Below are 25381 nucleotides of genomic sequence, written 5' to 3'. Positions count from 1 at the left end.
CAGAAGGGGGGCCCTTTCCTTACAGGCAGACTACAAGAGCTCATGTAAGGGCTGCATGTGTAGAAGAGCACTTTCTAAAGAGAGGAGTCAGCAGATGTGACTATAAGCAACCCACCCAAGGAACAGAAGGTCTTAAGTCTCAGTAACGTGAAATGGTGGCAATAACCAAAGTGAACACTGGTTGCTAAACAAATGAGAACCAGAACTGGGTGGAATATGTTTGGAGAGCCAAAGGGAGATTTCCCTTGCCTCATGCCTCTGTGGCCCATGTCAGCCTCCATGCCCTTGAGCTGCCCTGTGCCTGCTGCAGAGCTGATTTTTGCTGCCCTGCTTTCCAAAAGATGAAGTCAGAATAAGTTAATGTGTTTTCATTTGGGGAATAGTGAGATTCAGTTTTATCAAGGCCACTCTGAAGTTTGAGTTGGCTCTGAATACTGACCTCATCTCCGCCTCTGCTGTGGAGGGCATTCAGAAGTATGGAGCATTGCCATGAGGCACTGACACTCCCAAGAGCTGGAACTGCTCTTGCAGCTACATGCCGTTACCACCACCACCCAGGTGCTCTTATTGATCGTGTAGAATATTGTTTTCCACTGAAACAGTAGGATGGAAATAGGCTTAAAGTTATCTTTTGATCTCTACCTTTTTCTGTGGTCTTCTAGTTGCAGTTGTAGCACAACCGAGACAGAAAATGTGCCATTGTCTGAGCAATAATGAAACACTAAACACGTGGAAATCCTATTAGTGTTTCATGGACCGTAGCTGTCATTTCATTTGCTCTGGAATTCCTTTCGTATGGCCACGGCAAAGGTTTAAGGTTGAGTTTTCTTGACACTTTGGATGCATTAGCTATTCCTCAGACAAAAATCTGTCAAGTACACTGAAGCATCTGAAGGGATGTATTTATTTCTGTAAGTAATATATTAAATAGAATTAGGGCAGTAAGCTTGGTCTTGAGAGATAAAAACATGACACTAGAATTTTGTGGAGTCCTCTTTCCTGGTGAATGTTAGACAAATGTATCTGGTTTTTGTAAATTTATCTTTTTCTGCTTCTGCTTTTTGTATCTCCTGATTCTAAATGACACTGCCCCAAATCTCTTTTTTAACAGTAATTTTTCAAAAGTATTGCTATTCACTTTTTCATGTATAAGTATGCACGTGTTAGGATTAATTTACCATAATAGTAAACTATATAGCCAGCATAATTTCTATGAGTGAATGTGACACAGTCAATCTGTGTATTTCTTCTGTAATAGAAAACCAAACTGAGATGTTACTACACTTGTTAGTTTTCATCTCTACTCATGGTCATGTTTATCATTCTTGTCTGCATTTTTTGTTAAATTGATCATTGTGTGATTTTTTGAGATTACGTTACTGGAGTTGCATATTTTTGGATCAGATTATCAGATAAAATATGTCCTTTTGTATCCAATGTACATATGTGACATAGGTAAGAACTGACAGGGGGCAGTGTCAGTGTTGCCCACAATACATGTTATGCACTTGTGGGCACCATGGACAATTTTTGTACATCTTATTAGTTCCCGTTTTCTTCCATTTGTGCTCTCTGTGTTCGAAATTCACAGCGATACAGGACCAATTTTTTGCCCATACATAATCCAGTTTAGTTGCTGTGTAGGACTGGCAAGTTTCTGCAACAAGAGAAACGTATATGTTCTTGAAAGTATTGAAAAAGGACCTTTAATTTAGAAGTGTGGTAATGATCAGAAAAAGATAAATTCAGGAAAATGGCAAAATTAGGGATAGTTGCTAACAAAAAGAAAAGAAAATGGTTTCCAGGATCTGAATATAATCCATATAATTGCAACAAAATGAAGAGGGGAAAAAAAATTATGTGTAAATTTGTTTTATACTCAGACCTGAAAGCTTTTACCATTTTATTAACAAAGACCTTAGGAATTCTTCTTTTGAAATTTTATCACAAATTTGATGGTTATAAATCACAGTGGCAGAGCTGCAATTCTGCTGTTTTAAGAAATCAGCATTATTCATACTGATATACAATCAAGGGATTTTTGCCCCGTACATTGTTAATACGTGTTAAAGTCTCTTGGATGAATGGTTTTAATGGATATGATCTTGTAGCTTTGTGCAGACATCACTGATGACTATTGTGGCAGCAACCAAGAACAGTGAGATGTTTCTAGTTTCAAAGTACTCTTGGAGTTTTTTAATTGGTGTCTTAAAATCTGTGGTTCCTTGTGTCCTAGTCAGGGGGAAGTGCAAATCGCTCAGTGCAGTGTAATTTCTGGTATTTCAATGACTATGGGAAAAGTATTTTACTTGTCTAATTCAGAGATTAATTCTTGCCTTTTTCATTTAATTATCTTTCACTTATAAAAAGTCATATATCTTTTCAGAGTTATCTGTTCAAGGAACATGAACATTTTTACTAGAAAAGTAATTTCCTAGCACTGTTGCAATTTTTCCCCCATAGTTCTTCCGTCTTTATTTTGGCACTTGCATCTATGTTTCCTTATATTGTTTTCCAGCCAGGGCCTGCCATTGCACAGTTAAATTTGCATGAGATTTGCTTATAGCTATTTTGTATCCATTAAGAGATCCTATCTCTCTGTCAACATAATGTATTTTTTGTGTTTCACACAAAGCCATGTCATTTTATGAATCAGTGGCACAGAAACTAATTTATATGTTTTTTAATTTGCTCTTGTGAATTGTGATCTGGTAAATAGTGATGAGGCAAATCTGGAACTTTTGCAGTCTGAGTTAAGTCATGTAATCATACAAGTTTATAAACACAATTTTGTTATTTCTTGCATTTCTGCTTTACAAATTACTTTGTAAATCAGTTTAATATTTAGATTTAAATTAGGCAAAAACATTTCTGGGTCGTCCATTTATTTATCACAAATTTCTTTATATTTCCAAAATCTAGGTGCCAGTGTTCTGGCACACATCTGTTCTGCCAGTGAACAGATTAGAAACATCATTTGCACGGTTTTGTTTTCAGTGATATTGGACTTCAAGCATAACAGAGTTGTTGTTGGTTTTGTAAATTTTAGGTGTCCTTTAAAGCTGGATCTGAGGCCTCTGGATAGTGAGGGGCAAGTTAAACCTTTACACTTTACAAGGAGTTGAGGCTGTAAGGGTGGCAGTGTCTGTACTTTGAAATAACATTACTTTTCATGCAAAGCTATGCTTCCTTCTTTCTCCTTTTGCGAAAGTAACTGTCAAATACATTGTTCAATGTCATGATGTTAGCAAAAATTATGAAACTGTTGTTATAACAGGAGAAAGAATAAATGTAGCATAGTTGGTGTTCTGAAACCATTTATGTGGTTCCTTAACCCATGATGAAACACAGAGCAAAATAGATACATGCTTTGAAAAGGTCCACATAGGAATTTATGTTTCATTTCACATAATCCAACTATTCTCCTTTATGAAAAGATGAGTTTTTAGATTTCAGAGGGACAGATATTTCTCTGAAGACACACATATGAATAAAATCAAAATGGTACTTCACGTGCCTGTGATTCACAGGCACCTGCCAAATGAGTGGTTTTAGTTGATGGAGGAGCCTCTTAGACTTCTCCAAATTGCTTGGCAAATCCTGTAGCCAAAAGAAGTGCTAAACTTAAAATGGTGAGTGGGTCTTAGCTGACAGAGGGGTACGTGGGTGTTATAAGTTCCTCATAATTCCTGGAGATTTAATATCAAGTAAACACAAAGCAGTTCCCACACCTTAGCTAGAGACCCATGATCACTTTTCATTTAGCTGCTTTCATATTTTGTTGTCCATTCTTTCTAACAAGTTATCCTTAAAACTTCTTTGTTCTTGTGCAATCCAAAACAAATTGTTCCTTGCAGAACTATTTCTTTCATGTAGTGTGTAGAATATGAAATATAAATAATATTTTCCTCTCATTTAATGAGTATGTTAAGACTTAACTAAAGAAAAATGTCTACATTGATTTTCCTTTGCATATGATTATCTTTACAACTCTTGAACCTAAAGTTGTAGGGGATGCCTTGGAGTTTTCTCATGTGTGGAGGAAAATTGTTTAATAGTCACTGGCTGTCCTTCCAAAGTAGTCCAAATAGAAGGGGAGGGCAGGAAATCAATGCACTCAAATAAGATCATCTGCTTGTACTGTTAGGACAGAGATATAGTCCTCTTCAAAGATGTAGAATGTAGCACAGGTTATTACAGCAACCCAAACAAATTTTGGTAGTGTAAATATTGGTGGGAAATTACTATGGTCCTATCCATACTACATTCAGACAAATGTAAAGGCATTTCAGTCTGGATTAAATAAAATGCTGCCTGTTTTTAATGTTGTTAGGCTAGCCAGTGAAAACCATTGCATTTTGACCCATTTGAAAGGCAGGTTCTAGTGGACAATAGAAAGTGTTTATCCAGTATGGTATGTCAGTGTTTGCTCTGATCAGTGCTAGCTGGACATGTTGTGACAGAAAACCCTTTTTTCTGCATTCAGACATAAACACTGTTTGCAAATTATTTTCAAAGAACATTTTATTTGGCTAAGTTTTGGGTTGTGATGTGATCATCTGTGCTGAACATTGTTTCTCATTGTTCTGAAAATAATTATTTCCAGCATTTTTTGGGCAAAACAGAAAACAAAGAACTCCTAGATAGAATAGGTACCTTTTCTGTATTACTTCTCTGCTGATTTTGTCTTCCTTTAAAAGACCATATTTTCTTGAGTACCTCAAAATATTTCTCGTCACTTGCCCTCAAAACTGACCTGCTGACCTGAGAATCAAGAAAATGTCATGTTAGTGACTGCTAATTAGTGGATCCAGAGAGCTGCTTCTCCTGGCCTTTCAACCTTCCAGAGGCAGCAACAAAAGCTGTCACATGTATCATACAAAGAAAACAAGCATTTGCCATGTGTGCGTTTTGTTTTGTTTTTTCATAGAGGATGCATAGCACAAGTTCAATTGAGACTAGAGATGAATTTGTAGGTTAGGAGGAAATTAGCCTAGAATATAGTGCTTGCATTTATTTCTCAATTTCTATGCATAACATAATGCATATATTGTCCAGCTCTTATTGGACATGTGTGAATGTATTAGTACACTGCATTGTAAGAAGGGGAAAAGAATTAAACGCTATTTCTTTTCTCCCTGTTTTTCTTTTTCTGTCCCTACCATTATTTTCTATTTTGATTAGATCAAAGTATATTGCATCTTTCTGAAAGAAGATATTTTAATGCTTAGTTTCTAATGTAAAAAATATAGTCCATGCTTAAGCCGTCTTTTTTATATGTTTGTTGAAAGGACAAGTTAACAGAACATTCAGCCATATTTACCATTAATCACTGTTGTACTTCTGCAACTCATGAGACACTTTGGGTTTTTTCAGACTACTTAGAAGAATTACTGTGGTAAAATTTGCAGTCACAGCCATGTCACTGAACTGTTTTGTGCAAGTAACATTGCCCTCTTTTTTATTATTTATAATTTTCAGGTCTTTAAAATAGAAGTGCTGGTGAGTGGAAGGAAACATTTTGTGGAGAAGAGGTATAGTGAATTCCACGCACTTCATAAAAAGGTACTGATCTTTTTCTTTATAATATGCTGCTTTGTTTTGCCTCAGTGATGTTTTCCTCTCTCTTGTAATTGTGGTTTTCCTCTCTCTTCTACATGGTTTATCATAAATACATCCTGTGATTCATGCCTCTGGAAATTAATTCCTAACTAACTCAATTTCTTCTTTGTTTTGTAGAAGGGAGTGATGATTTCTCACATGTTACTAAGTCTCCTTTTCTTTTTTATTATTGTTTACATGCTGTATGGCTAAAATGCTGTCTGTGGTATGTTTTGTCTTCTTGTAAAGTCACAAAATAAGTCCCATGTCAACCACAAATAGAGTGGTTTTTTTCCCAGTTAGGCAAATAATTTATTAGTTCTATACATTTTATTGCTAACCTGCCATATGTAAAGATGAGGAAACAGCTTTTGTACATGAGAAAACCAGATACGAAAATGACTGAGTAAAGCATCTCAATTAATGTAAGATAAAATATCTGCTAAGCTTGTCTACTGAATCATCTTAGTAACATATAGAAGGGAGCTTGGTGCTTTCAAGGCTGGTTATCCACTAATACTTCTTTAAATTGCCTTGACCATTGTTAAAGTATGAATTTTTCTCTCCAAGCTGAACTGAAAGGCTGCTGTGCAGTTGTGCTGCTGAAAGGCAAACTTTATTTTTTTGTCTACTTTATGGAGGCCAGGTATTGTGAAGGAGAATTCTAGAGGAGTGTTGCAGCCCATTACCAGCAGTGAGACTGTACTGAAGAGCTTCAGTCTGAGGATTTTGGTCAACTAAATATCTCTTGATTTGTAGGCCTGAGTGGCAGTGGAGTGTGGGCACAGTCAGCTGCTTTGACTGATGCTGCTTGCCTTCATTGTGGAAAAGCTTCCTCTGCAAACAACAGACACCAGCATGGGTATTTAGAGCTCCTGCCAGTGCAACGTCAGGGGAGTTTATTTCCTCCAGTATGTTTGCTGGTGGTCCTGAATTAGCTCAGGAAAAAAGCATTAACCTGAGGATGATTTTGCCAGCCTTGTAAGGTGTATAGGTTTAAGCAAACTTGTCTGAGCAAATGGCAACTATTGACCCATCAAAATCTAAAGACAAGACCCATTTGCTTTGCTGCACCATAATTAAGATGTGCTAGTACTTCTTGCCTATTTGCTTCTTGCCTCAGTAATGGTATCATCTGCCATTTATTAATACTCATTTCTTTCTTTATTGTTTTGCTACAGATATGTCTCAGATATTGTCATCCTTGTGTTCATGTTAAATATGAAACCAAATAAGGAACAGTGTCAGAAACAGTAAAATAACTCACTCACCCACCATTTAGCCTTGCTATATATGAGTGCTTTGTTTTACAGATGAAAATAATTCTGCAGTTGATATTCATCTGCTTTACCTTCATCACAGTTTTTACAGTGAAATAGGGTAGGAAACATTAAGAGGGAAAAATCAGGATTTATATCATTAAAATGTGCCCTATCCAAGCAGGCAATCACCTATTCTTAGAATAGTGTAGTATTGTATAATGCAATGTAGTACAGAATTGGAATTAGAAATATAATTTAATATTTTCAGTGGGAAAAGATGTACAACAGTTATGTAGTCTAACTGCCTAAGCAGTGCAGGGATGACCAGAAATTACAGCATTATATTAAAGGCATTGTTCAAATGTCCCTGACAGGCTTGGGACATCCTCCACGTCTTGAAGAAGCCTATATCAATGTTTGATCACCCTCTTGGTAAAGAGGTGATAAAACAAATGTTTCCTGATGTTACTCTGAACCTCGCCTGGCACAGCTATGAGCTATTCTCACATGTCCTGTTATTGGATCTCAGGGAGAAATGCTGAGCACCTCCCACTCCACTTCCCCTCCTCAGGAAGTAAAGACATCACCCCTCATCATACTTTTATTCAAACTAAGCAAACTCAGTGTCCTCAGCCACTTGGCAGCTATCTGCTGAGCACCTACAGGTGGGTCCTTTGCAAGCAAAGGAGAAGAAAAGTCAACCCCAAGGCTGGATATGGAAAAGGGAGAAAAAAGTCTGTGGTTGTGGGCAGAAGGCTTTCTCAGGCTGCTCACTATCTGGGCGGCTGCCGCATGTGCACCTGTCCCTTCTCAGGGGCAGGACTTTATACTTCTCCTTCTTGGGCTCCTGCTGTGGCAGGGTTTAACTCTGGCATGATGTAGAGAGCAGCACCAAATTGTGACTCCAGGCAAGAGGAGAGATTTGGGCTCCACTGTAGGAAGGCTGCACTAGGCAGTGCAGGCTGGTAGGAGAGCAGAGCCCAGTGACATGGGGCAGAAGGTACAGAGAAGAGGAAACAGGCCTGGGGTGATGAGCAGTGGGTCATGGGCTGGCTCTGGTGACCCCATTCTGGGAACACCTGTCCCAGGATCAGCTGGGCAGTGCTTGTGCATAGAGGAACAATGATACAGTACCTGATACAAGTAGAAGGAGCCATCAGGATTAACATTCCATCCTACCTAGCAAAAAAGAGTGAGGACAGAATCTATACTGTTAATAACACTGAGACTTTTCTTATAGATTTGTGCATTTATTTTATTTCAAGAGTTGAGGCTGGGAGCTTTTGAGGGCTGGCACATGCCACAGCTGATGCCCAGTCCTGCTTTAGCCATGTTCCAAGGCACCTTCCAGCATCACTGATGTGTTGCTTGGCTCTTGTTTGCTGGAGAGGCCTTGGAGGTCTCTTTCCCTTTTCTTTAGGAGTTGGTGTGACCCTTCAGGGGAGCATTTATTGTGCATTTGGAAGTGGCAGCCCTAGGCACAGCCTTCCCTGAGTCAACCTGGGGCTCTTCTTGCTCTATAGAATGGCAATGGAAGCCAAGGGGTGGCTGCCACGATCACCACCAACAGCAGTGGAGGAGGTGGCCTTTCTGTTGCTACATTGCACAGTGACACATGCACACTGCTGCATGATTGTCACTATGCAGTTTTGGAGGGACACCCTCAGCATCCAACCCAGCAGCTCTGCATTCATCTGTGTTTGGTTGGGATGGTTATGATGGTGTCTTCCGCCATGGCTCATCCAACACTGTTGCCAAATAACTTCATCCCCTGATGGATCCATGGTTTCAGTGTCTGGAGGAGCATAGCATGGTTCTGAAAGCAGTCAATGAGCACAGAGAGGCTGGATGCCATCCACAGGACACCTGAGCACTCCTCGAAGCCCACCTTTGTGGTGATCCAAGATGATGGCGGTCCTGGGAGCTGGATGTCCCAGAGCCACACCCCCAGGTGGATGACTAATGTCAAAGGTGATGTGGTGACATGCTTCAAGCACTCATCATCCAGCTGAAATGATTTTGCAAGACTGACCGTTTCCTCCTCTTGCAGAGGGGGTACTTGGGCTTGTCCTCAGCCCATCGTAGGATGGACAGGTAGCAGAACTGGTGGAGGGTCCACATCACATAACTGGCATCATTCTCCCAGCTGGCCAGAGAGATGGGACAGTAGGTCCAACTTCACTGTAATTTCTGGAGCTGCACAATTACTCCACATGAAAGTCAGGGATGACTGCAGTCTCACTCTCAGATTTGTCTTCTTGTACACCATTTTCACTGCAATAACTCCTTTTGCAGAGATTTCTTTTAACATCAGAAAAATCATCAACGACGCCCCCTTTCTCTCTCTGCAGAAATAGCAAGAAAATAAACAAGTCTGAAAAACTTGTTAGATATTCTAACCAGGCACTTTGCGCCACATTTCACTTTATTTTCTTATTCACTTGCTGTTTATATTACTCTGCAAATGAATAGAGACTTTCCCTTATTTGTTCCCTGCACAGCTGCAAAACATATAGCATATTTTGGCAACAATATACCTTTTCAATAAGTCGTAGTTTTTGAAGTTGTAAAAATTTTGTTAGTATTGTTGAACAGCTCATACTCTGAACCTTAGTGCTTTCAGTGTTACAGAAATCCTAGAGAAAGTGTTTGCATCAGTTCGCTATCAGCATGCTGACATGGTATTTATCCTCCTCTCTTCCCCTTTAATTTAAAATGTATGTTTCATTCTAAATTCCTGTGAGTACATGGCAATTGGAAAGGTCTCTTTAGACTTGTTGCATATTCAAGATGCTCTTAGTGTTGGAGATGTCTGTAGATAGGAGAAACTTTCTGTAGAGAACACCTGTGGTAGAAAAATGGACATAGAGTGTGATGAGGAGATTGTGCCTTTTGCTGGAGAACAGCATGCGTCACTGGCATTGTGGGGAGGAAGGAGGACTGTTGCTCATAGAAGACATGATTCATTCATCAGAACGCCAATCAATGTTTTGATTAATTATATTTTTTAAACAAAGCTGTTTCCAAAAACATGTCTGCATTTCTGTCTTGGGTTCAATCTTTCATAGTTTCCAGTTGTATAAGAGAGTAAAGCCCCACTTCCTATGTAATCTGGCTGTAGTGGAAAAGGTTTAAAATATTTTCAAGACTTCCATGTTACACCAGAAGTACAATTTATTCTTTTCACAGAAATGACCCACAGATATTGGCTTCTATGAAATAGTTTGCATAGACCATTATGCTTTGTCCTGATTATGGACAACAAACCTTGCCTGTCAGGCTGTGCACTATTCCCATTACAGTATTATATATGTCTGAACAAAAGTGTTTATTATTTTCATTTGGAAACTTTTAAAGTAATAATTAAATTATTTCTAGATATATAACATAGTTTAAAATACAACCATTTGTTCATATTTATTCCCAAATATCTTTTTATACTTCTTTTCGTATATGTTAAAAAATATTGGTGGTTCTTTTTAAATACAATTATGCTACAAGGTCACAATGTTAAAACCACTGCAGTGAAATTTGCAAAAATCTGAAGTGTAAAACATCTTTTTTTGCAAGTTGTCTATAATTTTAGAATAACTAGTGTATACTCCATATCATAGTGTCTTTTCACAATTGGAGAAATAACTCTTTACTTGATAATGTTCACCATCTTTAAGTCTTTCAGGAAATAGAGACTACAGTGTGTCAGTAGGCGTTAGGTCAGTGTTACAGAGAGGAAGGTACTGTGGGCAGTAATAGTCCTCAGATAAATATGTTTTGTTTTGTGTTGGGACTAGTCTGAAGCAATACAGCTAACGCATACATAGTTTTGCTTAATATTCCTTGACATTGTTATAATTATTTATAGCAATATATATGACCAGATTATTATGAGCATAAGAAAATGGGATTTTAATATATCTTTTTTTTATCTGTATAATGTTGGCTTTATACTTAAAACCAGTATCTGTGCCAGCACATTAAATAGTTGGGGTTTGGATGTTTTATATGTAACAGCGCCACAGAGCACAAGGGGGTTGTTAATCATCAGCTGAGTTACCAGCCACAGAGTATTTATCTTGTATGCAGCTAGGTCTTGGTGGACACTTGTATAGTTTCAGATTTGTCTGCACTCATCTGGAGCGTTCTTCTCATTTGTTGCTCACTTGCAGGTGCTGTCATAGTTCGCAACAGCGGTGACCGTAGTTTCTTCAACATCCCAAATCAATTTAGAGGGAAAAACAGGGGGTTGTATTCTGTTTTTAAGATCAGTTAGTAAATATAGCTGGGTTTGGAGTTTTATTTTCAAGTTGTTTTTCTCACTTCACATTTAATTGTAATTTAGCAGTGCTAAGAAATAAGAAAGTTGCAAAATGTTTCCAGAGCAATTGAGGTTTCCCGGCTGCAGCTTCAATACTTGTGATTGCAGGGACGTTGATATGTTGCCACTGCTTTTTCCTATAGTGACATCCCAGCAAGCTCAAAGATGAAATGTAAATCTCAGTCTCCCATGGGTATGCATGTCAAAGTCAATTTTGAGTTTCTTTCCTTGCATTCTTTGCTTCAGATTTACTCAGAGGCAATATCCAACAGAAAGAATGCCACCTTCTGTTAAAATGCAATGGAGTCTATTTCAGTTACTATTTTTGCTCTGTAGTTTTGAGGAAAATATTAATGTTTTTTGATTTTTAAAAACTAGCTTGCTCCAGCTAGAGGATTTTTAGTATTGTCAGGTTGCATGTTTTTAGTCTATCTATATACAATCATATGTATAAATATATAAATATATATATATGTGTGTGTGTGTATAGATCTATATAGATACATGTTATGTATAGTTCTCTGTAGATACATGTGTAAGGTTTCCTGTGGGAATCTTTAGAGGAATAGATTTGGAGCTCTCTTTGAAATATAATCAGTGACAATCTTGCTGTTTCTCTGTGTAAGATATTAAACACACACTGTCGATCTGTTGGCACACTTTGAGAGCACCAATATTTCACTCTCTTGATTGCCAGTTCTCTAGAGAAATGGTTAGCACTCCTCCCTGTACTTTTCACACCTGTTCATAATTGCCTAAGTCTGGAATTAAAAGCCATCATCATGTTTTCACTGCGCTTAGCAAGGTAATTTCTGGGTATGTTGTGGTAATGTTGTGGTAATGTTGTGGATTTTCCCATTAGTCTGTCCCAGGCAGACTAATGGGAAAATCCAATTTCAAATATTCTCATGTAGTGGTTGCCATTTTATTTTCGGACTATTAGTCACAAAAACTTGTTAGTAGGATTCCTCTTTACTGTCCAGGGCAACTGGAGGGCAACTGGATGTGAAGATTTTTAACTACATTCTGTAGGTATGACAGCTGTTATTATTTCAGGGAGATGATTGTAAGTAACTTCATTTCCATGCTGTTGTCCTTAATACATGTTTTTATGCCTTTTTTTTTTTTTTTTTTTTTTTTTTTTTTTTTTTTTTTTTTTTTTTTTGTCTCCCTTGCAGCTCAAGAAGTTCATAAGAACACCAGAGATCCCTTCAAAACACGTAAGAAACTGGGTCCCCAAGGTCCTGGAGCAGCGACGACAAGGCCTGGAGTTGTACTTGCAGGTGTGTGTCCTTGCAGCCTGCTGAAAGTTAAAGCAGCGTCTGTTTCCACAGCATTAGAAAGTATGAAGTGTGGCGTTTTACTGACAGGCAATTTTAGAGGTGGGAAGTGATCTGTACACTTACCAGCAGCAGTGATTTCTGTTCACTTAGCAGAACTACCAGCTAGAAATCCAGGCTATTTTGCATTTTTTTTCCTGATTTTTCCAAAGACTACTCATTGACTTTGGTGAAGCTTAATTTTCTTCTGCCTAAAATGGGCAAAATAATGTTATTCTTTACAAAGTTGTTCTGACTATACCAATCAAGAGTGTTGCACAAAAACTATAAGGAGGCCTTATTTAGTTCACCTCTATTTAGACAGACTAGGGAAGCATCAGCTCATCAAATTCGTATCACTCTGCTATACATGCCTGTATATGAATTGTACCTCTAGCTGAAATAGGCACCTGTCATCTCATATTAATCTCAGTTAGTTTGGACATTTGTCTTAAGTCTTAGGTTCTACCTAGATGGGTCATGATTTTCTTAAAGACAATAAAAGGAATCTTCAGAAATGATGTGGTTGTACAGATGTCTAAATATATCAGGAATAAATCCCATTCATCTTTAATAAATGGAATTTTTATTGTCACTATGATTGCTTTAAAAATGTCCTGTGGTGTATGTTCACAGCTGTTTCTCTGGTGGCAAAGCCAGATGAAGGTGTTCTTCTAGACATGTTCCCAGTTCACTGCTACACTAATGCTGTTTTACTGAAGGGGTTCATAGAAATGTGTCAAAACATAATTGTTTTGGGAGGAAGGCAAGAGTAACAGTCTTCTATTTTTCACATCAGCCACTTGCAGTGAATTTTTGGTTTTTCTGATTTCCATAAACTTACTTTTGGACATAATCACTAACATGTACCAGTTAGTCTTAAGCAGCTGATTTCATTAAAATGGTAGAGAGGTAATCTGGTTATCACTTTTAATTGCTGATAAACTGTAAAAGAACATCTCCCCCTACTGGAAGAGTTAATCAATTCTTGTTCTTTTGCAGTGTTGCATGTTTAATTAACTCTTCCTCTATTCTATTGTTGTTGACTGTCATAGAAACATGCAATTGTTTAGGTTGGAAGTGACTGCTGGGCATCATCTGTTTAAAAACATTACATCAAAGTAATTAATTTCTGTGTCCACTAGTAGAAAGCAGAATTAATCAGCAGTGAAATTTTAACTTTTAAGATAATTAGAGCCTGGTTATAGTCAATAAAAATTTTGTAGTAAGGCACTTCAGTTATGAGATGTTTTTTAATATTGCCAAGCATTTGCCAAAGCACAGTGTAGAAATATACTACAATTTCAGAAGACTTGATCAGTTTTTTATTTAACACCATGTATGTAAAATATTGCAAATATGTTTTCAGGTGGTACTACTGGCAGTTTATCTGTAGGAGTTGTTTGGCTACTACTGTCACTAGTCAGTGGTGGTACTTGTAGCCAGGCATTTGTGCAGCAGATAAACTTTTATAGAGACATGCCAGTCATTAAATGTTTTAAATAAAACCAGCCAGAACCATATGCAAATACTGAGCTATTACACAGATGTAATGTTCAATGAATTTGTTTTAGCATGCCATGCAGATGGCCATCGAATACAGACCTGTACCTGACAAGGTCTAACCATATTGGATTCTTAAGATATTTTTAACTAAGTAGTTGTCTGTTATTGAATGCAGATAAAAATATTGACATGAAATGATGGTAGTAGACTCACTCTCTGCTAAGTAATAAAGAAAGCAAGACATTCCCCTGTCTGAGACAAAAGGTGCTGCAGTTGCCAGGAGGACCTTGTTACTTTTTGTGACCTTTTCATGATGAAACCAACCCTTTAAATGCTTTCAGCACAGGTTGTTTGTTTCTTGGAGTGGATGGACAGGAGCTCAGAAACATTTCATTATATCTTTCTGAAGAGCAGTAAAATTACAAATAAATGAAGTATTATTAAATGGTGAGCTACAAAGAGTATTTTTTTATTATTTTTAATGTATACATAGCCATTGGCAGCTAATTGTCATAAGATTGCTTATTTTACTTCTGTTCTTTGAAAGGTTGGGTCAGGACTTTTTCTTGTTATAGTAGACTAATTTTAATAGACTTTTGAAAAAGTTATTTATCTACACTATTTTTAAGTAAGACTTTCATACTTTATGAGTTTGACTGGAATGTGCTACTTTTGTTTTTTATACTGTGAAACAATTGACTAGGGCACTAATATGCTTAGTAATTCATCTGCATGTATAATAATATTTACAGAGTCCTGTGAATACTGAGAACAGTCAACTGACTGACAAGAGGAAAGAAGGATTATGTTTAATTTATTAATGAGGAAACAGATGCAAAGATAAGTGAATGACAGATTCAAGCAAACATTCAAGCAAATTAGTATGAAGAAATAAGCTATTGCTACTCTGCTTGTCATGGTAAATATCTCTGTGCATGAGCTTAAACTACAGCACAAAGCACTTAAGCTGAGCTGATTTAGGCTTTGCTAAATAAGAAAATCACAGAATAAACAGAATTGGAAGGGACCCACAAGAATCATCGAGTTCAAATCCTGGCCCTGCACAGCAGAGCACCAAGAGTCACACCTTGTGCCCAAGAGCATTGTCCAAACACTTCTTGATCTCTGTCAGGCTGGTGCTGTGACCACTGCCCTAGGGAGCCTATTGAATCCCCAGCCATGCTCTGGGTGAAGAACTTTTCCTGATATCTAGCCTAAACCTCCTTTGACACAAATTCAGGCCATTCCCTTGGGTCCTGTCACTGGTCACCACAGACATGAGATCAATGCCTTCCCCTCCCCTTTCCCTCCTGAGGATGTTGAAAACGAGGCCTCCCCTTGGTCTCCTTTGAATCTCAAAACACCTGTAGAAGAGCACTTAAAAGTAGCACTTGAAAGCACCAGCTTTTACTACCTTGTGGTGGCCATCGACTAGGTAAATTTATTGTTACTGACTTGTATATCTGAGCTTGTAGCTTGCAGTACAGCAGAGATGAGAATCCAGGTGGTTTTGATTTTAAATTTGTAAAATAAATCACTGGGTTACACTATTGCTCACAAAAATCTCTTTCAATAGTAGTTTTAGTATGCAGTGAGATTTGGACTTAATATTTATTTATGGTTAGAAATATCTTCTCTTGATGAGCTTCATGAGAAGCTTTGTGTTGAAGAAAGATAGAAGATAAGGATTTTAAGCTGCTGGTTGTATAAGGCACCTATAATTTGAGAAGCGCTGCTAAAAGAATCTGCCCTGAAAGCCTGTGACTCCTCATAGTAGTAAATGTATATAAATGTATTTGCTTTAAGGTACCACAAGGTGAAGGTAAGTGTGGAAGATGATGAAGCAGGCTAAAAAATCAGCATTGTAGCTTCTGGATGGTGTTTATTTGGTTTGGGTTTTTTCATTCACTGTCCAGTCTTGGACTGACTGTTATCACAAAGCAATACAGAAATATAATTTGGTTTGTATGTGTATTTAAACAAGTTATAAATCACTTGAAAACTCCCTCTTCCACAGTTTTTACTGTGTCTGAGTTCAATAAGTCATTTTGTAGATGGACCAAGTGAACAGGTAGTTGGGGTGGTAGTTTCTTTGGATGTTGAGGGGTGACACTGGAGGGACCTTATCTAACTGGCTATCAGAGCAGCTGCAGCTGCTTTGGATCAGATCAGTATTTGTTATAAATACATTTTATATGATATGCTATTGGAAGAGCAGTTTTTACAGAGCTTATTTCCTGTGAATTGGTAATGGGGAAGAATTTGATCTAGCCACCTGCTCTTTTGGAGTTAGGTCATATCCTTGTCGCAGTAAGCTGACACTGGATGTTACTGCCATCCAGGCTGTCTGCCCCAGGGACTTGCCCTTTGACGGGTCTGCCTTTTAAAGTTCAATGGAATAGATATTTTCAAACCCCTTGGGCTAAAGAAATCTCATCATTTGCTGATATCATCAGTCCAACAAGATAACAAGCATCGTTAACAGAATTCACTTTGAAGTGGCACCCACACCTCAGCATGAGACTTGATAGCTGCTGCTAGTCTTCACTGAAATAATTTGCTTACAGGGAGAGATTTTGAAGGAGGCCCATATTTTTTGTTAGTTTCAGGGTACTACTTCGTTTCATGTGGTCTGGGTGACCTGAAGAAATTCTTCTTGTGACTAGCAAGGCTCTAATATAAAACAGAGAGTTGTAGACCTTCTGAAGTGCTCTGGATATATGTAGGGTCTCTATGTACATACCTCTCTAACCAGAGTTAATATGTACAGCTAATATTTCTCTCTTGGCTGAGGTCAAGAAAACATACTTGCCTTTTATTTATTCTTGAACTTTTTACTAAGAGAACAGTCCTGATTCCTGGAGATAAGATTGGTTAAAGTGCTCCTTGGCTGTGAGACATGAAGACTTGATGAACTTCAACATTCCAGTAGTTTCAGGAATCCAAATCTTAAAAATGAATTATGGCATTTATGAAACTGGACTAGATATTTGTTTTCCATTTAAGGAAATAATCTGGAGATCTGAGAACCACTTTGACCTATATTTCAGTATTCTTCAGATTGCAATTCTCTTTAAAAATATTTTAACTACCAATCCTTCCTGAAAACCATAAGTAAAATCGTATCTGTTATGATTTTTCTCACAAGAAATTAAAATCCAATTCTATACTCCTTAGCTGTCTTAGATTCCAGCAGGGTGGAGTTAGGAAAACAGTGGATGTAATAATGTAATGAATAATGTGTAGTTGCTTTATGAGTAAGCTCATCAGAAATATAAAGAAGAAAAGTATGGATTTTTATATTGCTTCTTTTACTCTTTTTGGGGGAACAGTTCAACTGCAACTTCCAGAAATGAGGACAAATGAGCTATTTCTGTAGGTAGTTAGACTGCAGAGAACAAACTATCAATATAGAAAATTTGGCTCAAGGTGTCTTTTCTTCATGGGCCACTGTGATTTTCTTAAATTACTTCAATAAGCATTGATACAAAATTCCTTGTGGTAAAGTTTAAATAAGTAAATAGCCTTTCCTGACTGGATAGTGGATATGTACTATTTTCTTATAAGTTGATCTAATTTTTGTGATGTTACTTCATAAATGAAGTTTTAGATTCAGTTGAAAATAATGAAAGGTTCTTTTTGTTGATTTGAAAACTCTGTTGTGGAGCATTTCAGAGCTAATACGGCATTTCATATTCAAGTGGGGATAAGAATTGTGCTTTCCTCATTTCCTGTCGTTGTCCCTTTTCACTATCATTCTGAGGGCTGTGTTAATGTGATTTCTCAGGGGTTTTTATCAAATTGTGAAGCAGAAAGCTTTCCATCACCTTTTGAGGAGTTTCACTAGATCTTCACTGCTTAACTGATTCAATTTCTGTTGACCTCTTGCTATTCTAACGAGAAGGAACACTAATTCAGCCATTTATAACCTTGTCCATTGTCAAGATGACTGGAGAGATCTCTGCTCTAAAATGAGGCATCTAGGCTTCTGATACCAGTGTGCAAGTACTCCACATAATGTGTTTGCTAGAGCTTTGCCTTTCAATAGCCAAATAGCCTGTACTATAACTGCAGCTGAAATCCTGCTTCAGAACTCTGGAGTAGAAGTAGGATCAAAAAAGAAAAGAAATTTACTTGGGGAAAAGAAATGCTTGGTGATGTACATGGTTTTTCATTGTTTTCTCTTCTCTTTGAAGTGGAGCTAAAAATGGTCCCATAGTAGTACATAAAAGTTATCTGAACTCTCTTAAGCTGAACAAAACCTAGAACTTCATATAAAGGCAGGAAGATCTTGATTGTGGCTTAAGCTGACATGGACCTCTAGGATCGGATTGTAATCTGTAAGTGCTTTCTAAGCGGAACAGTTTTTGATGTAGTATCTGTAGAGGTGACTGGTGCTTTTGGTGATGTTTAGAATTATTGAGATCTCAGTGTGTGATATATGCACTTTTATGGGACATTTTATTATCTTTGCTCAATAAAAATGAATCAAGTTTCTTACTATTTAATTATGGAAATGCAATAGCAAAATGATCTTAGAAATATTCAATGATAATTCAATTATTTAAATTATATTTCTGTGCCGTTCACATTCATCACATTTATCCATTCTGTCCATGTTCATTCATCACATTTATCCATTCATTACAATTTTTCTTCCTTTATATTTTCAAAAATCTATTCTATAACAAGCATTTAATTGTTCCCACATACCTGTGTACTTTCACCAAAGGGTGTTATGAAGACAAAATTTTGAGTTAGTTCAATTGGAAGGCTGGAAGGTATATGAAAGGATAACCTATGTCAAGCATAGAAGGTCCTGTAGTTGGAAATAACTTTTGAAGCTGATTTTGTTTTGAAGAAAAATGTCTTATATGGTAGTCTTGCACCTTTATACTCTTCCTTGGTATCCATTTATAGCCATTTTGGGATACAGGATACAGTGCTAAATGGATCTTTGGTCTGAAGCAATGACCTTTCTTTGTAATCCTTATAACAGTTAGAGAAATGCTTGTGTTTCAGCTTGTTATTATATTTGTTAAACATTAATGTGTTTTGAAGAACTGAGCCCTGTATATATCATGACCACTGTCTAAAAAGAAAAAGGAGATAATTATGTGGTTGAGAAGACATATTTTTGAATAATTGAGATGCATCTATAGAGATAGATAGATAGATAGATAGATAGATAGATAGATAGATAGATAGATAGATAGATAGATAGATAGATAGATAGATAGATAGATAGATAGATAATGAAGAGACGTGCAGGTGATGTGACTGTGCAAAGCCACTTGTAAAGGCTTTTTCAGACCAAATGCTTTACACATGGGAGGTAATTGGTTATATACTTAGAAGCTGAATTCAGAGGTTGAAATTTTAAGATATAAAAGTTCTGTGCAAAATGTGGGCTCATTTTTTTTTTTTCTTCTCCACCTTATTCTGTGTCTGCCTAACCTATGGGGTTTTTTCCCACTAGGCTTCTGCTTATCCATTCCCCATGTCTGAGAGCAGGAGTGGATAGAAATTACTTTGATTTCCTTGTACATTCATTAGGCACCACAAAGGTTTCTGCAGAGGCAGTCCTTTTTTTTTGTCCTATGTACACATTCACTGTTAGGATCTATTTCTAAGTAATTTAAGATCAAATTGGCTTATTTGCAGAAAAAAAAAAATTCCCATCAAGTCCAGAACAGATGCTTATCTTCCTGATTGCTGTTTCTGGAAACCGGTTTTATTTCAAACACAGGAGAATATGCTGAGAAGAAAGGTTCTAGCATTAGAAAGTTGCAAAAAAAAGTTGGATTCAGTGAAATAAGATTTAACTGATGTTTTGCTGGAAAGTCTGTTGAATCACCCACAACTATTAATCACATTGAAAATTCTCTCCATTATCCAAAATTATTCAGTGCCTTCCATCTCTAACTCCATTTAGTGTGTACTAATCAAGGCTGAACAGTTCCTGTAAGGAGTTTGAAAAGCAATGGTATGATAAGTATAAAAAGACAAAATGTTCTTTGTCCTCATTAAAGATTGTGAGCAGAGTGTTAAATAATATTAATGGCTGGGATTGTCAGTACTTAACGGTACTTTCCTAGTACAAGTGATTTTATTGATCGATACAGTCTCAATGTAACAGGGCAGATTATTCTACTGATTTTATCAAAACCTTAACTAAGTTTGTTAGTGTACCACATATCCTTAAATAGATCTAGATGATGATGTAGATTAAGACAAGCAGACCACCATCCATCTTTTTTTGATCAGTTAATAACTTAAATCCATCATTGCTGTGACCGGCTTTTATAAGATTCTGTTGTGCATACGTGTTTCTTTGGTGGTAAAGATACATAGCTGGGTTTCGATGGCTGTGGATTTTAAAGGAGTGTGCCTGACACATGCAGGATTGCATATTTGTTAAGAGGAAGCAGAAAGCCAAAGAAAACAGGGAAGCAAAATAATTAGATGGATAGATAATTTAAAGGAGACCCATTTATTAAGTGTCTGTCTGCAGAGATTTATGAAGAATTATTTAAAGCATTTTTCAAGCATGCTCAGAAAATTACCTGGTTTGTGTTTTAGGAGTTAAAATTTTGCTTTTCAGCTTGCGCTATGTTGTGATTTATGATTAATAATTTTTTCCTTCATCTTCAATAATCTGTTTGGTTTTGCTGTATACAATTGTGCTGCATGAACTCTCTCATTTTTCTCTTATATGTTAGAGGGGATCAAAATAAATTTTACTCAGTTAAGCACAGAACCTATATTAGTAGTTGTGACAGGTTTAGAAATGATGTCTAAGTGCTTGTTCTCTTTTCATTATACTGTATATCATAATGATACAGTATTACATTCTTTTGCCCAAGTTAAGAGGAACATCAAAGTGTACTAATCATGCATTTCCATACGGTGAGAAATGTCATGACTATACATGCTCAGAATAAGTGGAAAATATTTAAGAGGAGAGAGAAAGAAATTAAGTTCTCTGTTTAAGTCACAGTCTATGAAAGCAGAGCTAGGGATATTAAAAGTCAAAAGCTGGCACACTCCTGTAGTCTGCTGATGACTGTTCTAACAGCCCTTATTCCTTCTAAATCCATACAAAGTATGAGATACTTAATTCATTTAGCTGTGGTGAAAGAAAATGTGGTCACCTTCCTTATCCTGAATGCAGCTCCACATTTGATGTGTAGGCAGTAAATTTTCTTTATCCTTAATAGATATTTAATAGATTTGCTTAAGGTCTTTGGCAAAGGTGGAGGGAAGTCAAAAAATGTTTGCCCATTATAATAAAGAAGAAAGGAGGGAGCAGTAATTCCTGCAGTCTTATTATCACCACCTGAAGTTTGATAGAAAGACTCAGGTTTCCCCCGTCTTTTTAATCAATCCATAGCATTTTAAAAATATTTTCAGTTCCTTTTCTGTGCTGTTTTACATAAGGTAATTCTTATATTTAGTTATACATATGACTGTTGCTTTTTTAAATTGGACTTTCAAAACAAGTTAAATCTTAAGGGCTTTTTCTTCAAAATTAGTCAGTAAATGAATTGCTAATAAAGGGGTAAACTTTATTTCTGCTGAAGGAGTGCCTTTTTATTGCATGTGTAGTGTAACACACTATGTTTGTTAAGGTTGTCCAGGAGTATACGGCATTAAATTAGAATGTAGTTTAGACCTAGATTGCATTGACCTTATATAATCTGGTAGGATTCTTCTGCATACACTCTTTGTGTGAGTGAAGATCCACCATTAATATTCTTTATACATGTATAAATTGCTTATGAGGGCAGGGAGAAAATGTTCATGAAGAAGCAAATAATTCTTTTTTTACATCAGGATTTGAACCTGCACATAAGGCACAGACTGTGTTTGGAAGCCAGAGGAAAAAAAAACAAAATATGGAATAACTGAACCATTTATTATGTGCTTTGGATAAAGAACTGCCTCTGGGGGAAAAAGTAGTGTGGGATCATGCTACATGTGTAAGCAATGTAAAATAAATCTTTATACTAAGGAAGGTGAATTAAAGCTTGATTCTAGTGTGCCATAATAACTTTATTGTCCAGTATTGTTTGTCTCGTTTAACATAGACCATTCTGAAAAAAAAAAAAAACCCAGAAAAACAAGCAAACAAAAACCAGCAAGCTGTGGAACTAATCACAGGGGGAGAAAGATACTGAAATAAACAAGCAAGTAGTAATTCTTGGGGAATTCTGGTTTAGATGTTGAAAGGAAGGAGCATAGGAACAGAAGAATTCTTTGCAAGAAGGACTGCTAAGTAAAACATGAGAGCTGGTCTATCAGTAGCTAAGAGAGGTGAGCAGAGGAAGAAGCAAATAGTCTTCCTCAGACAGGTTGTGGCAGGGTAGTGAGCCTTCTTCTTTGGTTCTGTAGTAAATTGAATGCTCCTGCATTAGGTATAATTCCCATGTGTCTGTGTGTGCTGCCTTTTCTTAGCATTTATGCAGTCTTAGATGACTCCTTTCTGAAAGATGTTGAAGGATTTCAAGGTGAAGTAAGAGGGGAAGGTCCTGTGGTCATAGGTAGCTTAGAAGAATAACAAATGCTTGTTATCTTCTCTAACATTGTCTATCTCTACCCACATCACTATTGATTGTCTTTTCTTTTTTTCCTCCTGCTTATTCTGTCTGTTGTCCAAATATAATATAGATTTAGGTACATGTAAAAAAGCTTATTTTACTAAACCCATTCATTGCAGAATTTTTTGACTGAGATAGGCTTTCTGTGGTATAGGTATTTCTGTGAAGGTACATTTGCAAACAAATACAGATTATTGAATGATGCCTAAATTCATAACTGATATGGATTTTCCTGTAGACTTTGAAAATATGGACATTAAAATAAGAAACTTCCAGTATTACTTATGGTAAACACTGTGAGTTATATATAAGAAAATTTTCAAGTATTGATGTAGAAATTGAGGCTTATGGTGCAATTTCTTATTTTTAATTTTTTATAATTATCTTTATCTAATATACTTTTTCTTGTGTAGATGAAAAAAGTTTCCAGAAACAAAGCATGAAGCAGAAGTAGAACCTTTAATTTCATTAGGCATGTTGTAACTGGCAAAGATTAATGTATATATCTCTTGCTAATTCTTTTCAATTACTCAGTTCATATAAATTCCCAAACCTTGTTAATTATGCTGAAGTCAGGTGGTAATTTTTAACAGTGTTTCCACAGCAAGGGAATTTTCCTGGTCTAACCTTGCCCTCCTGTAGAAACTCTCAGCAGATTAGGCATTCTGACTCTGGTCCATTTGTTTTCAGCACAAGCCTAATTGCTGCCGACTGCCTGCCACAGGTACCCTGGTTATTGTACATTTAAGGGATGCAGGTTCTTCTGAGAACAAATAAGGAAAGATTAATTGTTTGTTTTGTTTCATCCCAAGAGAAATGTGGGAGCTTAATCAAGAAAAATAATTTCTTCTGTTGATTTGGCTTATTTGTGGAAAGGGATAATTGTATAGAGGCAGGCATAGAGCTATGCATTTTGAAAGAAATTTTGCCATCTACCTACTTGGGAGGCAAAGATACAGCAAAATGAATGTAACACAGCATTGGAATTGATGGGGATGGTTCACATTTCTCATAGTAAGTAATTTGGCTGTTGGGCTTTTATTTCAACTAATATTGCTAGGTGGTGTTGTCATTTGTTTTGTCTGCTTCTTTGGATATCTAATCAAGTAGGGGGAAAAACGCTTTTCCAAATTGTCCTTAATTGCCAGAGCACAAAGTGAGCTAAGCACTCAGGTATTTCCAATTAAAGAACTTGTTTCCAGCAAGCACCATTAAATCTATCTTTCCCAATCTGATAAATAAGCTATCAAAGAGTGGAACAGATTAATTGAGAGCAATTAGTTCAAAGCTCAGTATAACAGTTAGACTGAACCAACATTATCAGTGAATGCAAATTTTACGTAAAGCAGTAAGAAGCACTAATGCAACAAAACTGAGTTGAGAGTAGCCACTAAGCACAAAGGAAAATTTTATATGTGATACAGAAATAAAAGACATGGAAGAATCACAGATCATACAATTCAGAAACATCACAAGATTTATTCTAATTGCATCTAAAGCATAAAAAAGCCCTGCATATACTTCAACGCTTGTGTTTGTAGACACAATAATCTCCAAGTGTGCTTTGCTTATGTTAATAATCAGTAACCCGTGTGTTTGGTAGAGACTTAGCTTAGGCACTGTATTTTGATTCCCTTTTAGTACAGGTTTGTGTTCCTATATATCTAGACCTTTTGGATGGGTGTTCCTTTCTTCCAGCTGCCTGTGCATGCCAAATTGCATTGTTCCACATGATGTAAACATCATTCTGCATGTGGGTCCTCTGGATGTTTCCCTTAATGACAAAACAGGAAAAGCACCTGGATGCTGGTGTCAGCATGTTGACAGTGCACACACCATCATGAGGAGAAAGTCTCTCTATCACCTTGGATATTGAAATAAACTTACAGGCTTTGAGTAGATATATGTTTAAAACACGTTTTACAAGTTTGTTCACTTGTTGATAATTGTTTTGTATACTCTGCTTTGGAGTAATGTACTCCATCAAGAAGGGGGCACATGAAATAGACTAATTTCTTCAGTTTTTGTAGAACTACCTTGGTTAGGTAAGTTGTATTGCTGCTCTGTGTGTCGGCATCATTCCCGTAAATTGACAGCACAAATATACCAGCTGCCACAACTTTTAAAACTGCTCTCTTAGAGCATCAGTTTATGTGGTGCATCTCTGGCCTTTACAGCAGCAATGTAGCTGGAGTCTACTTTTGCAGAATAACAGTTTTAAAATGGTTGAATAAAAATCTTATTTCTTATGCTGTTGCAACCCACTGGGTACATCTATTCTAGGAAAATGAAAAGGTCAGTTATAACTTTCCCAATAAAACCTTCTGAGAAAATGTCATTCCAGTTATGTGTATCTGACTGGGGAAGTTCATCCTCCATTTTTTGAGCTTCATATTTTTTTATTTCTGGAATATCATCATCATTAGAGGAGTTCAGCATTCACAACCATGATTGTATGGCGTCATATCGGCTCATGAACTGATGATAACATACATGCCTTAACAGACATAGGACTTTGAATAGAGGTAATTTGCAGTATTTTTCTTTGTTTCCTTGGCTGGCAAGTTGCACCTGAGTAACATCGCAGTTGTATTTTGTGTAACCATGGCCTTCTGAACAGCTTCCCCTTAATGCTGGCTTCTGAAAAACTCATATTATCTCCCAAAAATCATAAGGAAATTAGGTGAAACCTCTCTCAGTTTCTTCAGATATTAAGGCATCCAGATCTTCAAGTGCATTTTCACTGTGGGACTCAGCTCTCACACATAGTTCAGTGGG

General features: G+C 36.9%; 1 protein-coding gene across 3 annotated transcripts in view; it reads left to right on the top strand.

Moving 5' to 3' along the window:
* Positions 1–25381, top strand: part of SNX24 (sorting nexin 24) — a 90684-nt gene that overhangs the window by 41840 nt on the left and 23463 nt on the right. For all 3 annotated transcript variants that reach the window (XR_001991715.3, XM_009096349.4, XM_018921207.3), the window contains exons 2-3: positions 5482–5565; positions 12357–12461. Coding sequence is in view for 2 of the 3 variants with exons in the window: in XM_009096349.4 (XP_009094597.1) it covers positions 5482–5565; positions 12357–12461 (189 nt within the window). In the remaining variant the exon portion in view is untranslated. The remainder of the gene's footprint in view (positions 1–5481; positions 5566–12356; positions 12462–25381) is intronic.

This window comes from Serinus canaria, chromosome Z (genome assembly GCF_022539315.1).
Source record: "Serinus canaria isolate serCan28SL12 chromosome Z, serCan2020, whole genome shotgun sequence".
In the NCBI taxonomy this organism is placed as follows: domain Eukaryota; kingdom Metazoa; phylum Chordata; class Aves; order Passeriformes; family Fringillidae; genus Serinus; species Serinus canaria.
The sequence above is the reverse complement of the archived record's forward strand: the minus strand, read 5'-3'. Positions and strand labels throughout refer to the sequence as shown.